Source organism: Rhinolophus sinicus, linkage group LG14, assembly GCF_036562045.2.
Source record: "Rhinolophus sinicus isolate RSC01 linkage group LG14, ASM3656204v1, whole genome shotgun sequence".
Lineage (NCBI taxonomy): Eukaryota > Metazoa > Chordata > Mammalia > Chiroptera > Rhinolophidae > Rhinolophus > Rhinolophus sinicus.
Window position 1 is genome coordinate 10,509,963 of NC_133763.1, and position 15,510 is coordinate 10,525,472.

The window sequence follows — 15,510 nt, forward strand, 5'->3', positions numbered from 1 at the left end:
CAGCTACCCCACACCAACCGTCGTCAACCCATGGACGCTTCCAATGCAGAGGTCCTAGCACGGTTTCTCTGTCTTCTGTATGTGTCAGAGAATTGGCAGGGAACAGAGGGCATGCTCAAAAGGATTTAACCAGAGAGAGTTTAATGAAAGGGCTATTCACAGTGGAGTGGGTAGATTGAGGGAGCCAACCCGAGACAGGGAAGCTCCCAGGGCCTGGGAATGTGGGAAGCCATTACCACCAACAGCCTGAAGAGGCAGGGGAGAGAATGAGGTACTGAGCCCCGCAAAGCTGGAACTGTGAGAGAAAGGCTGACAAGAGCTATGGCCACAGAACACAGCCACTGCTGGCACCATAGTAAGGCAAGACGGGACCAAGGGAGAATAAATCCCCGAAACTTTCCTCTGACTTTTGGCCAGTGTCTTCCTTTGGCAAAGCTCAACTAGAAGTCCAAGGGCAAGGGACCCTCAGTGACGCAGTCTGAAGATTTGGCTTTCACAGCAGAAAAGAGAGGATGGGAGGGTGAAGGTGACAGAGTACAAGGAGCACAACCATCCCCTCCCAGCCCTTGCTTCATCACCCGTGCCCTCGTCTGCGTACGTCCATCTGCAGCATCCTTGCCCCTATGTCACACTAGCCTGGCAAAACCCAACTCTGCTTTCAGCAGGGGGATGTGACTGGACACAGTTACGTGACTCTGCTTACTTATCTTACTTTAAGTTCATGTCTACAAGTCCCATGTAGGCTCTGCTCTCTGATTATATTTCCCTAATCCACTCACGCATGCATAGTTTTGCCCCATTCTCTCCTCACTCCACTATGCTAGCCCCACTCCTGATGATTCCATTTCATATTGTACTGAGAAAATAGAAGCAATCACAAGACAACTTCATCTTGCCATTATCAACCTATCCATAAACTTTGGTCTCCCTCTGGTTACTGTGGGTATCCCATCCTTGTTACCATGGGCAACCCATCCTTGTTACCATGGGCAACCCATCCTTGTTACCGTGGGTATCCTGTCCTTGTTACTGTGGGGGCTCTTTGTGCACTAGATGTCATCACCTCTTACCTACTTAAGAACTTTGCTTCTGCAAGTATCCCCTGTAGAAGAAACTTCTCTCTCTAATGGTCATTCCCTGTGTGTAAACATGTCATAATAGATCACATCCAAAAAGAAAACAAAAACCTTCCCTAAACTCCTCTCCAGCTACTTGCTCTTATCTCTGCCTCCTCTTACGGGCAAACACCCTCAAATGAGTTGCTTGTACTCATGCCTCCATCTTGCCACTTCCCATGCTCTCTTAAACCCACTCCAAATCAGCCATTTATCTCTACCATTCCAAAGAAAACACTCTCTTCAAGGTCACTAATGACATTTGTAATGATAAGTCAGGGTCTTAGCGTGACCAAATGGTACATTCAAATTGGGTCATTTGGGGAAATTGTCATAAAAGGACTGTTCAAAGTTACGGGGAGAGTATAAGGAGGCTGCAAGAGACAGTGCAGTACCTGAGACTATTACCAGTGGAGTGTCTCAAGGGACAGGGCAAGGTGTAGTTACCAGAGCCCAGGAGAGAGATGAGGGGCAGGGCCTCCTGACAGAAGCTGCGACCTTCTCTGGAAGATGGCGGGAGTGCAGCGGGGACCTTCTAGTCCCTGACTGAGCACAGCAGAGGTACAAGGACCCACCATTTCTGCCCAGTGTGCTGGAGCTTCACTAGGCTGGCCGAAACCTTCTCAGACTGCACCTCTGTCTGAGGCTCTTCCTGCCAGTTCTCCTTCCTTCCTTTCACAGACGTCAGACCTGAATTACAGTCTGAAGGCTGTCCCTACTGATTCCTCTCTCCTCTATTTTTCACAAATGTTATGGGCAATAAATCTCTTACATTTCTAAGTCTGTTTTGGCATCTGTTTCCTGGAAAACCCAAATTGACACAACCACACATCCTGTGTCTTGCCAAATCCAATGGTTAGCTCAAGTCCTATGGCTGACCAGAATATGGTAAGTTTATGCAACTGAAAGATCAATGGGGGTATTTTCTCTTAAAAGAGTGAAAAGTAATTAAATTTTAAGGTTTGAAAGAGTCAATTTCAATTTAAAAACTCAACTTCAGTGGAACAATTAATTTCCAAATGACCTAGAGCACTTCCATTACACCCTTCACTTAGCATGTCCTGAAAACATGTACGTTTTCATGAAAACATGTACGTTTTCATGAAAACATGTACGTTTCATGAAAACATGAAAACATGTCACGTTGGTAAATTAGTTGTTTATTGTCCGTCTTCCATTCCAGGTACGTGCGTTTCAAGAACAAAGACTAAGGCTTTCTTTGGGGGACAATAAAAAAGTTCTAAAGCTAGTTTATGGTGATGGCTGCACAACTCTGTAAATACATTTAAAACCATCAACTTGTATTCTATACCTTAGGGGATCGAATATATGGTGACGGAAGGAGATTTGACTTTGGGTGGTGAACACACAATGCAATATATAGATGATAGATTATAGAATTGCACACTTGAAACCTATATAATTTTATTAATATCACCCCAATATAATTAATTTAAAAAATTGAACACCTGAAATTGGTGAATCATGTGACATAAATTATATCTCAATAAAGCTGTTAAAAAATACAACTGAATCATAAAAGACCTTCACAGAAGTCAGTGAAGGTTTCAAGAGGTCACATGTGAACAAGACTTGAAGGAACAGTGGGAGTGTCCTGGGTATATGAGGGGAGAGTAGAAAAAATCACAGACAGAAGCAGCAGCAGACACAAAGCCAGGGGACAGCCTGGGAAGAGAGTGTGTTGGAGGGTGTAACAGTGTGTGAAGCCGGTAATGCTGGTACTGAGATTGGGGCCTACAAAAGCAGTGCTTGAACCTGTTTGGGTAGGCAGCGGCCAAATCATGAAGGGCCACTTAGTCATGCTAGCTGTCCATGGAGGGGAAGGGAAACCAGCCAAACATTTTAAGCCTGTTTGACGTAGCATTCTAATGTAAAAATTGGAAGGCGGTTTGGAAGTGAGTGAAATTTGCAATCATTTGACCAGAAAGGAGGAAAATAGTAATATTTATAGAGCCCTAATGTTCTGCCAAGCACTTTTCTTGAATCATCTCATTTAATTGCCAAAATAGGTACTACAAATATCCTTTTTGTAGATGTCATCCGTGGGGCTTGCTCATATCCGGTGGCTTGCTCTCTCACCTCCTTCAGGTCTTCAGGCAAATGCAACTTCTTCACACTATGTCTGTTCCCCTTGCTTTATTTTTCTCTGGGAACTTCATCTCAATTTAACATGTTTTAATTTTTTAATTTTGTCTAAAGATTTCCTCCCACCTCTAGAATGAAAGCCCAAAAGAATAGGTTAATTTGTATTTTTCATTCAGTTCTGTCCCCAGCGTAGCACGTGGTAGATGCCCCATAAATATTTTTAAGAAATGAATACATAAAGAGGAAATCGACTCTCATGGAGATTAAGTAACTTGTCCATGATCATATAGATAATAAGTGGCAGAATTCTGATTCAAAAACCCATGTTCTCAAACTACTGAGTGATTGTCCAGAGTTGTAATATTGTAGGTAAGAGGTTAAATCCCCTCCTGAGGCTGTGACAGTACCTTCCCCGGGAGGCAGGACAGAATTGCCTGGGTTTGATAATAGTTTGGATGTGGAAGGATGCTGAAAGGAATCAGTGCAGGATGACTGATTTCTAGATTTGGCAAATGGGTAAATGGTAGTGCAATTCATCAGGAGAAAGAATACAAAGGAGCCGTGGTTTGGGCAGAAAGGAAAGAGGAGGGTGTGTCACATCCACAAACCTTTTTACCATCTCCCTAAATTACTAAGAAGTGTTGTTAATAATAAGTATGAAGCAAGTAAACTCAAACTGATCCATCCCGTCGTCTTCGGTGGGGGCTGGGTAGGTGGGCCCAAATAGGAATTGTTCTTTTTTAAAAACTAGTTCAAGCCTACAAAGAAGAGGAAAATGAAAAAAAAAAAAAGAAAAAAAAAGAATAGGAAAATGTTCCCAGGAGCGTTTACAATAACTCTGAAATTAATTTATAAGGCAGATGCTAAAACAAAAGAATGCACCATACCCTTGTGTAGTTAGGCAGTACTCATGTGTGGAGATGATCTTGGTGGCAGTGGCTTTGAAGAAGTGACAATATGGAAGCTGGCACTGACACCCAAGCCCAGGGTGGCCAGGAGGGTGGGAAAGCACGCTGGCGGCCGGGCACGCCACAGCACGTGGCGGCCAGGGGACCCGGCAGCGGACTCAGCCTGTCAACAACTGACGTGCAGGAAGCTCGCGCGTCCAACGACTCCCAACCCCCGCCCCGGCGCGGAGCAGCCGACACGCCGCTCAGGACCCTCACCCTCGCCGGGCAGCGGGCCGACGGCCTCCGGTCCCCAGGCGGCGCTGTGGGCTCGCAGCGGCGGCCGCGGCACGAGCGAGCGCCGTCTCCCGGGTGCGCATGCTCCTCCCCGCTGTGGGCTCGCCTTTTTTTTTTTTTTTTTTTTTTTTTTTTTCCGGGCGGCCCCAGCGGCTGCGTACTGGCTGTGGGATGGGAAGTAAAGCCCCAGCGAGCGGCGGCAGCGGGGCTGTGAGGAGCAGCCGGGGGGAGGCGGCGGCAGCTGGTCGGTGAGCAGCGGGGAAGCGGGAGCCGGGGCGGAGCACCTGCAGGCGCGGGCGGCGGCTTCACCATGGCGATTCGCAAGAAGAGCACCAAGAGCCCCCCGATCCTCAGCCACGAGTTCATCGTGCAGAATCACGCGGACATCGTCTCCTGTGTGGCGATGGTCTTCCTCCTGGGGCTCATGTTCGAGGTGAGCGCGCCCCGCGTCCCGACCGCCCTGCCGCCCGCTTCCAGGGCCACCCTCGGCCCGGGACCGCGGGGACGCGGGCGGCGGACGGGGCCGGCCTGCCCCGCCCAGCCCCGCGCCGGCCTGGGGCTGCGGAGCCCCGGCGGGCCTGACCCTCGCCCGCCGCGGCCGGGGGTCGCCGTGTCGCCCCCTCGGCGGACGCGCTCCCCGCCCCGCCCCACTCGCCGCCGCCCCCTCCCGCCGGCCGCGCCGCGCAGTTCCTGGTTCCCGCGAAGGGTTACGTGGCAGCCGGCGAGGGGCCGGCGGGCGGCGGGGGCGGCCCCTGCTCTGCCGAGCTGGCTCCGCGCGGGTGGGCGGGTTGGGGGGACGGCCGGCCGGCGGGGCTGGGGGACCGCGGAGGCCAGGCCTCGGGGGGGCGGCGGAGCGCACCGAGCCGCGGGGTCCCCGGCAGGACCGAGTTTGGGGTGGACGCGGAACACGCACCCCGCGTCTGCTGCCCACTGCAGGGCGGCGTCCGCGGGGCTCGAGGGGTCGCCCCGGGTGGGCGCACGGAGGCCGGCGATTGTTTGCAGCCGCGGCTCCGGAGGGGGCGCGTTCCCAGCCCGTTACCGAACTTTTTGCCCTGACGCTCGCTTTTCTCCTTAAAGAAACCAGATCTGATGCAGAAATCGAGCTTCTGCACGGCCGTGCCACGGCGCCGAGTAATTTCCTTTCAGTTGCATGAAAGGATGGCAGTGTCGGGAGCGTGTAACTTCCCTTCCCACGTATCTAGTGTTTGGATGACTGACTGAACAGCTGTTGAATGTGGGTGATAAACTTCGCAAGGTGAACGCGTTCACATCCGACGGGTTTTTTCCCTCGCTCCCCAGTTCACACTCCCGTTCCTTACCTTCTGTCCCTTTTTTACTTTTCTGTGTAACCCCATCCGATGGACTGAGTACGTATTCATTGTCTCCCCTCTCCTGGAATGTAACCTCGGTGGGGGCAGAAATTTTGGGTTTTTACGAGTCTATTTCCAGTGCTTACAATAGTGCCTGGGAGGTAGGAGGTGCTTGAAAAACATTTGTTGAATGAGTGACATTAGGAATTCTTGAGGAAAAAACTAGTTGAATGACACAGCCAGTGACCAAAAGATGAATAAGATTTTTAAATGGAGGCCATGTGGGTTTTTAAATGTTATGAGGTAACTTCCTATTTTAAATTTATTTTTTGCTTCTCTTTAAATGGGCTATAGATTTTGTTTTTTATTCCTGACCGTGTCATTCATGTCCACTTAGTCCCCTGCGAAGGAGGGAGGTAGTAGGTACAGTGGAAGTAGAAGGAAACTAACGTAATGTCGCATGCTGCGTTTCAGGCTTGGCCTGTGCTCCTTACCCACTGAGTGGCCCAAGGCTAAGCCTCAGTCTTTCTGCTCTGCAACGTCACCTGTGCTACTCTCATTGCCATCGTTGCAACGATCAGATAATATGATATTAAGGCATTTGGTACTATATGAATGTATAATGTTAAAAACGCAGTGCTCAAACTTTGTACTCACTTTCTGAATTGTATATTATATTTTCTGCTTTGATATTATAAGTAATATTTTGCATATGCAATATAGTCAACAGTTTTGTAAAACTTGTCATAACCCGTCTCCACATAAGAATTCCTGACTTTAAAAATATAATTTAGGAGAAATATTACCTAAAAGGTATGTTTACAATGCTTTGGATGAAATGGACTATAAATCAGAAATACTGACATTTAGAAATGGTATAGCTTTTCTTTCATGTAAAATATTTTATATTCTCTTATCACGTTTCTAGGGAAGCTCACCACCTGTATACCTTGTCTCACGTGTTTTTTAACAGTGGATTTGCACCTTTATGTAAATCTGTAAAATTTATAAATCTAAGTAGACACCATAAAGATCTAAATAGAAGTTTTAAAAGTCAGTTCAAGAGCAAACATTAAAATAATATACAGAAGAGGGAAGTTTGTGCAGGTTGTACATTTTACCATATGTTAAAGTTGTAGGATTTGAAAGCGTGTTATCTATGTATGGGAAAAAATTGACTAGGTTACTTTTGCTATTTCACTTTAAAATAGTTGCTGCTGAATCTCCAAGTTAACATAATTATAGAATGACAGTTATTTGTGCTAGAATAATAGAGAAGTTGATGTCTTTATAGTAGAACTGTTAAGCCTTTTGTTAAGCCTAAATATATTGAGGAAATGTCAGGATTTGTGGTGAATTTGACAAAGCAATAACAGGTACTGTATTACTAGCCAAAATGAAGTATCTGTATAGATATAGTAAAGTAGAAGCATACCATAGATGCCGGAGCTTAAGGGTCCCATGTTCAAGTTCAGGCTTTACAACTTGCTAACTGGATGACCTAGGACACGTCATTTAACTTCTCAGAACTAGTTTCCTTTTCTGTAAAGTGGGGCTCACTGGCTTACTCTGAGAGTTAAATTAATATGTATAATGACTAGTTCAGTGCTTGGTTTATAGAAGACATGCCATAAGTGGTAGTTCTTATTATTCCTTTGATCACAGTGGGAAAATACAAGATGGCATTTTTATATGAGAGAAGAGTCCAACAGTTAGCATCTGAAGAGATTATATATACTGAGAAGATTGATGAGGTAGTAGTCTGTTGGGGGAAATACAAGAGTTTAATTTCCAGGAAACTTCATGTTATCAAAAATTGCTTATGAATTTTCAAATCATGTTTTTAGTGCAGTCAGCATCTGTCTACATAATGCAAATCATGGTCTACAGTTAATGGCGTCACATTTGAGTTAGGAAAATTTGCACAGTCGAGAAACATAAGGATACTTAGGAAGTTTTCTGAAAGAGCTACAGAAGGAAGAGTTGGGGTTTCCTAGAGGAATAGGTTCTTCTGGAAGGGAGATATTTTCCAAATATTCAGGAGTCTAGGTTGTGTGGACCATGCAGGTTTGGGAAACAGTTACAATTACCACTATCTTGGAACAGCGTGAGGGATTTTTTTGTTTTCTTTCCTTGCTTTTAAGAACTTAATTTTATATAAGCTGGTGGGGAAGTGAATTTGATATTCAGAAACTGTCTTTTTATCTTTCAGGCCCCCAGTCAATGTAATAGTCACATCAACCTCTAACAAGTGTAAAATAGTTAACATCTTTATATAACAAAACAAAACAACAACAACATGCCAAGCCCCAGTGTTGATTACTTAATTAAAGACATATTACGACTTTCACGATGTTGCATACAACATAGAATTAAACAGTTCATTACATTTGTGGTAACCTGTTTAAGATGTATCTGAATAAGTCTCATTTTGTTCTTATAAATGGAGCGTAGCACTATAAATATCCAGAACTATCGGAAACTCAGCAATTTTTACTTTTTAGTGCATTATATATTTCTGTAGTATATTTTATTCCAAACTGATTTATCTTACTATTGATAAATTGTAAAATTAGTTTAAGTAAAGCAGTGCTGGCAGCGGTGTGAGGCTTAGGGGCCCTGGAAACGGCTCAGAGCATGATGACTGGTTTCATTTTTCTGTACACTTTTTTGGGGTGTGTAGTTTGCATTTTTTTTCTCTTCTTATTCTACTTATTGTCACATGCTAGACTAGCTGGAGGCCAAACTTTAATTTTGTTTGGAAGTTTAGCATAATCTAATTTTTGCTTTTGGAATTTGATACTGAATTTGTCGTTGAAGAATTTCACTTGTCATTTGTAAGGGACTCTTCAACAAAAGTCGTCTTAGCTATGGTAGTGGTGACCCTGTATTGTGAATTAGAAAGAGGTGTGTGTGTGTGCGCGCATGCGCGCTCACGTGCGTTTACATATATGAAGTCTAAAAGACTTCATATTAAAAAATGAAGTTTAGTAATCAGTCAAATTTATTAAAAATAGTGGCATGAAAGCAGTGTTCCCCTGGAAACATATGCCATCATTCTGCTCTGACACATCCACGTGAATGACCCAAACTGTAACAAGAAGCCTTACTGGCCTTTTGTGTTCGGGTGACCTTTCCATCTACCGCAGTTAAACAACTCGCTGGAGTGGTCAGACCCTGGCCTTGGCCACGCAGGCCTGCCTCGTTTCCAGCGCCTGAGTTCCACTATAGCTTAGCTCAGCCACAACGTCCCTGTTCTTCCCTCCCTGATTCTGCTGCTCATCTGCCAGCTCTCCAGCTAGTCCAAGCTTTTATGGCCCCTTGGCCCCTGTTCCTTTTCTCCAGTGTATTAGCCCCCTCGTCGCCTTGCTTTTCCTGCAGTCTTGACTTGGCCACACTCCTCCCAGGCCCTCAGCTGCTTTTCCTCTTGCTCCTTCTCCCTATTCACCCTGCAAATATCCAGCCATGGATCTAGCCGACCCTCTGCCTTTTCTGTCTCCCCATTCATGGATTGCTAAGAGTTGCAAGAGAAAGGCATGTACTCGTGCTGAGAGATTATTACAAACCAAAGGTTTCTACCTCAGACATCAGTAACACCCATGATCTTTGTACTGGCCCCTGGCCTGCCCCTTTCCTTAAAGAAACTATATAAAAACCATCATTCAAGTCCCCAACTGTGCTACACAGGTGACATTGCTTTTTTTCCACATGGAAAATAAGAGTTTATCAGATGTGAATTTCTTCACTTTCCTGCCTTTTGAATGTCTCTCTCTCATCCGTTATTACCTTGTCGGCCTAAGAAGAAAACTGTTCGATTAACTTCTAGCTCTATCCTTACATTTCATTCCTACCAGATCTTGCCGTCCATTATCGCCTTCTACGTGTAACTTCTCCCTTTTCCCTGGCACCTTCCTGGTTGCCCCCACACAAGCTCAGTCTCTCCCACCATAAAAACTGCATAAGTCGTGACCTGGCACCGATTGCAAGGTACCTACCACTTTGTTCCTCTTCTGTTCCTCAGTCGGCTGTGATGTGGCTTTCATTCTCACTGCTTTGTTGGAATTACTCAAACCATGACCACCGATGACTCCTTAAATTGTCCAGTCCATTGCACTCTTTTCCTGCCACGTCGCTTTTGAAACTTTTGCCTTTATTAACCACACTCTTTTGAAATGTTTCCCCCTTGGCTTTTGGGGTGTCAGGCTTTCTTCATTCTCTTTCTGCCTCTCTGATCATTTCTTGTCTTGCCACCAGCTTTTTCTCTGCCCACTGCGCAGTCTGATGGCCTCCTTGTCTATGACGACTGTGCACTCTCCCTAGACGATGTATGTATGGCCACAGCTTCAGCTACTGCCCATAAATAGACTGCACGTGCGCAGACCCTGAGGTGGGAGGAATGCAAGAGGCCAGGGAGCAGGAGGAAATGTCTGAGATGAGGCTGGAGGCCAAGGGGAGGAGTCAACCCGTGGATTGCAGCGTGGGCCACATTAAAGACTTTGTTCTTCAGTCCAGAAAGAATGGGAGGGCCGGCCCGGTGGCTCAGGTGGTTGGAGCACCGGGCTCCTAACGGTCGCCGGTTCGTTTCCCACATGGGCCAGTGAGCTGTGCCCTCTACAGCTAAGATTGTGAACAACGGCTCTCCCTGGAGCTGGGCTACATGATCAGAAGATAATTCTGGTTGCTGCCTGGAGTATGGGGGCTTGAGTGACCACTTAGTAAGCCACAGCCAGCAATTTTTCCCTCTCCTCAAAATTCTCCTGTCATGCCAAAATAAAATCTAAACTACTTAGCTCAACAAGGAGGCCCTTTCTAGCACTTGCTAGCTTTTCTAGGCTCTTCTACCACGTCTGATGTGCACCCATGCCAGGCCTTGTGTTTACTGCTAGTTAACCTCTGCACTTTCTGTTTCTTCTACCTGTAGTGCCCTCTTCAGCCCCCAGTCAACTTTTATTTTCCAGCGAGACGGCTCTCACACCAGCTCACCACATCCTCTGAGAAGCCTTTCCAGAACATGCCTCAGTCCCCACCCAGGAAAAAAACAAAAACCAGAAAAGTTCATGTTTATCCTGAGTGCCCATTGGCGCTGATTCTACCGTATTATAACAATGTCTTTACCTATCTTCCTGCTCCAACTAACCTCCTCGTCATCAGGGGTTATACGATTTATCTTTGTTACCCTTTCTTGTGTAGCACAGTGCCTGGTGCCTATAAATATTCAGTAAGCATTCCATTTTTCTATTCTGACTGCTTTTACCAGTAATCAGGTCAGTTAAATATTTATTGACCACTTAGCTATCTATGCCAGGTGTGTGGGAGATTAACACACCCACACACCACAGAACCTACCTTGGTCCATTTTTGTCATGGTATCTGTGCTTCCTTTTATTAATTGACATTAAAATTCTTTCTTGCTGAGAAAAAATTGTGTGTGCATTGTACAGGTCTAGAGCAGAGAAACATTATCTGTCAAATCACTGTTTACTGGAACTGCGGAGTGTCTCTTGAAGTCTTACAGTGAGGAATGAATTACACAATATCTCTAAATGCAGAAGGCTCTGGTGAATTATGTGAACTCAATTCCGTGGCAATCAGGAATCCCATTTGTGCCTCAGGGTACCATAGGAACTGGGGTGCACTCCGTTCTTAGATTTGGGGACAAAACTTGTAATATCTTCCCCTGATCTATCCGGGAGGTCACAACTTGACTTAATCTTTTTTTTTTTTCTTTCTAGATAACAGCAAAAGCTGCTATCATTTTTGTTACTCTTCAGTACAATGTTACCCTTCCTGCAACAGGTAGGTGGTTTCCTTTTGGAATGTTCTGTTTACATAGAAAAGTTCAGTCGGACAGACTTGGAAATTTCCAAGAACACTAGGTTTTTCGTTAATTTTTACAAGTCTCATTCGTGATTACATCATTACTACGATGATTTTATAATGCAACATCTGATGTTTTTGGTTGACTGTGCCCTATATATTATGTGAAAATCAGTTTTTATGTGTTTAATGTTTGTTGTATATTTTTGTAAATGGGCTTGAAATTCCATCATAGAACCCTTTTTTTGCCCTCTCATCTTTTCATAAGAAAATCCTAAGCATAGATATTTTACATTTGTTTCATTGTTCAGTCAAGGTTTGCAAAGACACAATGTTTAGGTTCAGTTTTTCTGGCCTATGCGTTGTTTTGGACCTACGCCTATTTTATTTTCACTTTTTCATTGTGCTCTACCTGTGACATTATTTTGATCAGAGAGGATGTCAGTAAGCTCTAGGGGATATTTGGTAATAGTGCCCAAACTATACCTTTAGGTTTTATTTCAAACAATTATATTTTATATATATTACAGTTTTCTAAATTATAGTATGTGAAAATCAAGTTGTTACTGGAAGTTGATGGTAGTTGAATACAGTAATATCATTAACTAGCATGGGTGAGGGATGGGGTATTCAGTTAATAAAATATTAACATATTCAGGCAGTAAACTTGCCCTGAATCTCTCTATTTAAAATGTAAGATCAATTATATAACACTTGAGTTGGGTTTTTGCTCAATTACAATGGTACCTCGGTTTTCGAACATCTCCATTGACAAACATTTCGGTTTACAAATGCCATAAATTTTATGGATCTATGGTATCATTAGATAGTAAAATTCATGTTACATTTGCAGTTTTAGGGGTTGATTTTAAAGGTCTGAAATGGATTAATCTGTTTTACGTTACTTTGTATGGGGAAACCACATCTCGGTTTTCGAATGTTTCAGAACTCGAACTGTCTTCCGAAACGGATTATGTTCGAAAACCGAGGTACCACTGTATACAGTTTTGTGAATATTTTATTTAATGACTTAAATATCAGATTACTGAAAACCACAGAGTTGTTTTGAAATTTGAATCTGCCAGAGAAGAATGAAGCACTTCTACCAATTCCCAAGTATTTGATTAAGATTGGTTTTGAACAGTTATAGCAATTTCAAGGATTAAAAACAATTTCCAGTAGCAGTTGCCTCTATCTCTGCTGCTTATAGATCAAAATTAAATCAAATGTAAGTTAAATCAGGTTTTCCTTCAGAATCATAATGTGATGTCTAGTTTGAAAGTAGAAGTAGAAGGTAGAAAGTTTCAAAAATTCCTTGAAAAGACAGGCAAATGGACTAAGTATAACTTTAAGATAACCTAAGTGTAACCTAGTCTCAACCCCTGGGATGAGATCAGTTTTACGATCTGCCCACGGATCTGATTGTGGCCACTCCTCCCGTTTTTTGGTTTTTGATGGCTGTGACTAACATGTGTCAAGTGTTTCCGAAGCTTTTGATTTATAGATAGTCTCCTCAATTTTCTTTGCTCCTATGACTCAAGATGTCCAAAAAGCAAATTACCATGATGTTTCCGTAGTACTTATTTATTAGGTTAGTCATCTTTTGTTTGTTTCCATAACTGTGTTGTACTTAGTGCTGTTTTTAAAATCTCATGTATATTTTTGTGTCTGTGTGTCCTGTCCTTTTTGGCCTTCAGAAGAGCAAGCCACTGAATCAGCGTCCCTTTATTACTACGGTATCAAAGATTTGGCTACAGTTTTCTTCTACATGCTAGTGGCGATAATTATTCATGCCATAATTCAAGAGTATGTGTTGGATGTAAGTATACAAACTTAGAAATCTACACGTTGCAAAATACTAGCTCTCCGTGCTATGATACATATATATTGAATGTATTTTATAATCTTAATTATTGATTGTTTTTATTTTTAGAAAATTAACAGGCGAATGCACTTCTCCAAAACGAAACACAGCAAGTTTAATGAATCTGGTCAGCTTAGTGCATTCTACCTCTTTTCTTGTATTTGGGGCACATTCATTCTAGTATCTGTAAGTATGTACTATGTTTAAATTTTTGTCTCTCAAAATACTTACGTTATATACCCAGAGCAGAAAATGATGTCCTATTCTTTAATTCTCATAAGCAAATCCTAAACCTTAGAAAAATCCCTCTTTCATTGTCCTTCTCCGAGGTGAAGAATTCTGCCATTGAACTAGTTAGTATAAAGTCAAGTTTCATCAACAAGGCTCTTTTAGTTTTTTATATAGCAAAACTTCTAAACTGTGTTTAATGTTTCAGAGAGCCTTACTCGTTTTTAGTCCATCCGAATGTTATTTTTATATCTCATAGTCATTTGCAGAGATCTCTATATTAGCAAAAAGGGTAAGATGTCAGTGATACTTTTGCTAGGTTACGTGAGTGGTAGTGTTTCTAGTCATTTCCCGCTTTAAAAACAGTTCAGATATTTTTCCAAGCAACTTAAAATGTTGATTGACTTTTCAGTTAAGGCTATCTAAACCTCTAAGCATATCATTCTAACTAACGAAGGGAGAAGGCAGTGTCTACTTTAATGTTAGTAATAGCAATCCCTTAAAGTTACATGAACTCCAGAGTTTACATACTGTTGAGTTTGTCAGGACACATAATTTTTTTTAATCACCATGTTAGAGATGAATAAATAGGCAGAGTGGATTTTCCAGGGTACAACACTTACTGTTGGCCACTGACCAAAATTCAGCCTTTTCAGTCAGTGCTTATTCCATTTTACACTGATACTTTATAGATACCCATAAGTTTCAGCTTAAAAATCTATCTTACACATTTTTTAAAAATATATAAAAAAGTTACATTTCAGTAGGAAATATTCTTATTAGAGATAGGTGACGTTAGATTTTTTTTTCTTGTGCAGTAATTCTCATTGACTAAGAAAAAGGTTTGGTTAGTACGTGGACGTAATCCTATGAAACTTGGCAGCGCCTTGGTCACCCATCCCCTGTCACATGCTGCCTCTTTCCTGAAACCCTTCTCTGATTACCCGAGATAGAATTCATCTCTCCTGCAGCTCTTGTACCTCGGATATGTGCCATTACTGTTTTTCGGTTGTTTGATGTTTGTTTGCATACATGTATTTTTTTATGTTACTGAATTGAAAGAATTTATAAGGCCAGGAGTTATATGTCTTATTGGACTTTGTATCTCTCATATTAAGTTTCACTTCACTGAAGTAAGCAGTTCAACTGAATTGACAATAAGTAAAACAACTGCAAAGTTTGACTTCAATGGGCTTTTCGGAACTTGATGTGGGGAGTTGTAAATGTGCAAGAAATGAAAATACTGTCTTATTTTCCAAGAAGTTTACATTGTACCGATAGACTAATTTTTATATCTTTTTTCTTAGGAAAATTACATCTCAGACCCAACTATCTTGTGGAGGGCTTATCCTCATAACCTGATGACGTAAGTCGTTTCTGGCAGGCTTTTCATAGTTAAGGACCATGGTTATATCACTTTTAAGCAGAATTCATTCTTATTCTCCCTCGGGCCTTACGCAGATGCGTCCAGTACTGTATCTTTGGCAGTCCCGCTGCCATCCATAAGAAAAATAATTCTTGTATGCTTTTTTCAGCATAGAACCTTTTTAACATGTTTGTGAGCTTGAAGAAACTGATTTTAATAAGAACTTTAGTGCTATTTTCCCTCTCTTCTCCCTCATCCTTTCTCCTCCTCACAGCTCCATCTCCTCCATACTTTGCTCCTTTTCTTTGTCCCCGTCTCTTCACTCCTTCCACTTCTTACTCTTTTGCACTGTAAGTTTGAAGGTAGGGATTGTTTCTTTGTTATCTTTCTGGCCCCCAAAGTTTCTGTAAGGTACTGCAAGAAGCTTAGTGGTTACAAAGACATTCAACTAAATTATTCATTCTTCCAGCTTAGTTCTAGTACAGGGGTTCCGTGTTTTTCTTGTATTTCAGCCTATATT

At 42.9% G+C, this 15,510-nt stretch overlaps 1 protein-coding gene across 1 annotated transcript in view; it reads left to right on the top strand.

The window, feature by feature from the left end:
* Positions 1-4,512: 4,512 nt before the first annotated feature.
* TRAM1 (translocation associated membrane protein 1) overlaps positions 4,513-15,510 on the top strand; it is a 28,137-nt gene continuing 17,139 nt past the window's right edge. Inside the window, exons 1-5 of the mRNA XM_019726113.2 lie at positions 4,513-4,838; positions 11,448-11,511; positions 13,230-13,351; positions 13,466-13,582; positions 14,932-14,990. Of these exons, the coding sequence (XP_019581672.2) occupies positions 4,716-4,838; positions 11,448-11,511; positions 13,230-13,351; positions 13,466-13,582; positions 14,932-14,990 (485 nt within the window). The 5' untranslated portion in view covers positions 4,513-4,715. The remainder of the gene's footprint in view (positions 4,839-11,447; positions 11,512-13,229; positions 13,352-13,465; positions 13,583-14,931; positions 14,991-15,510) is intronic.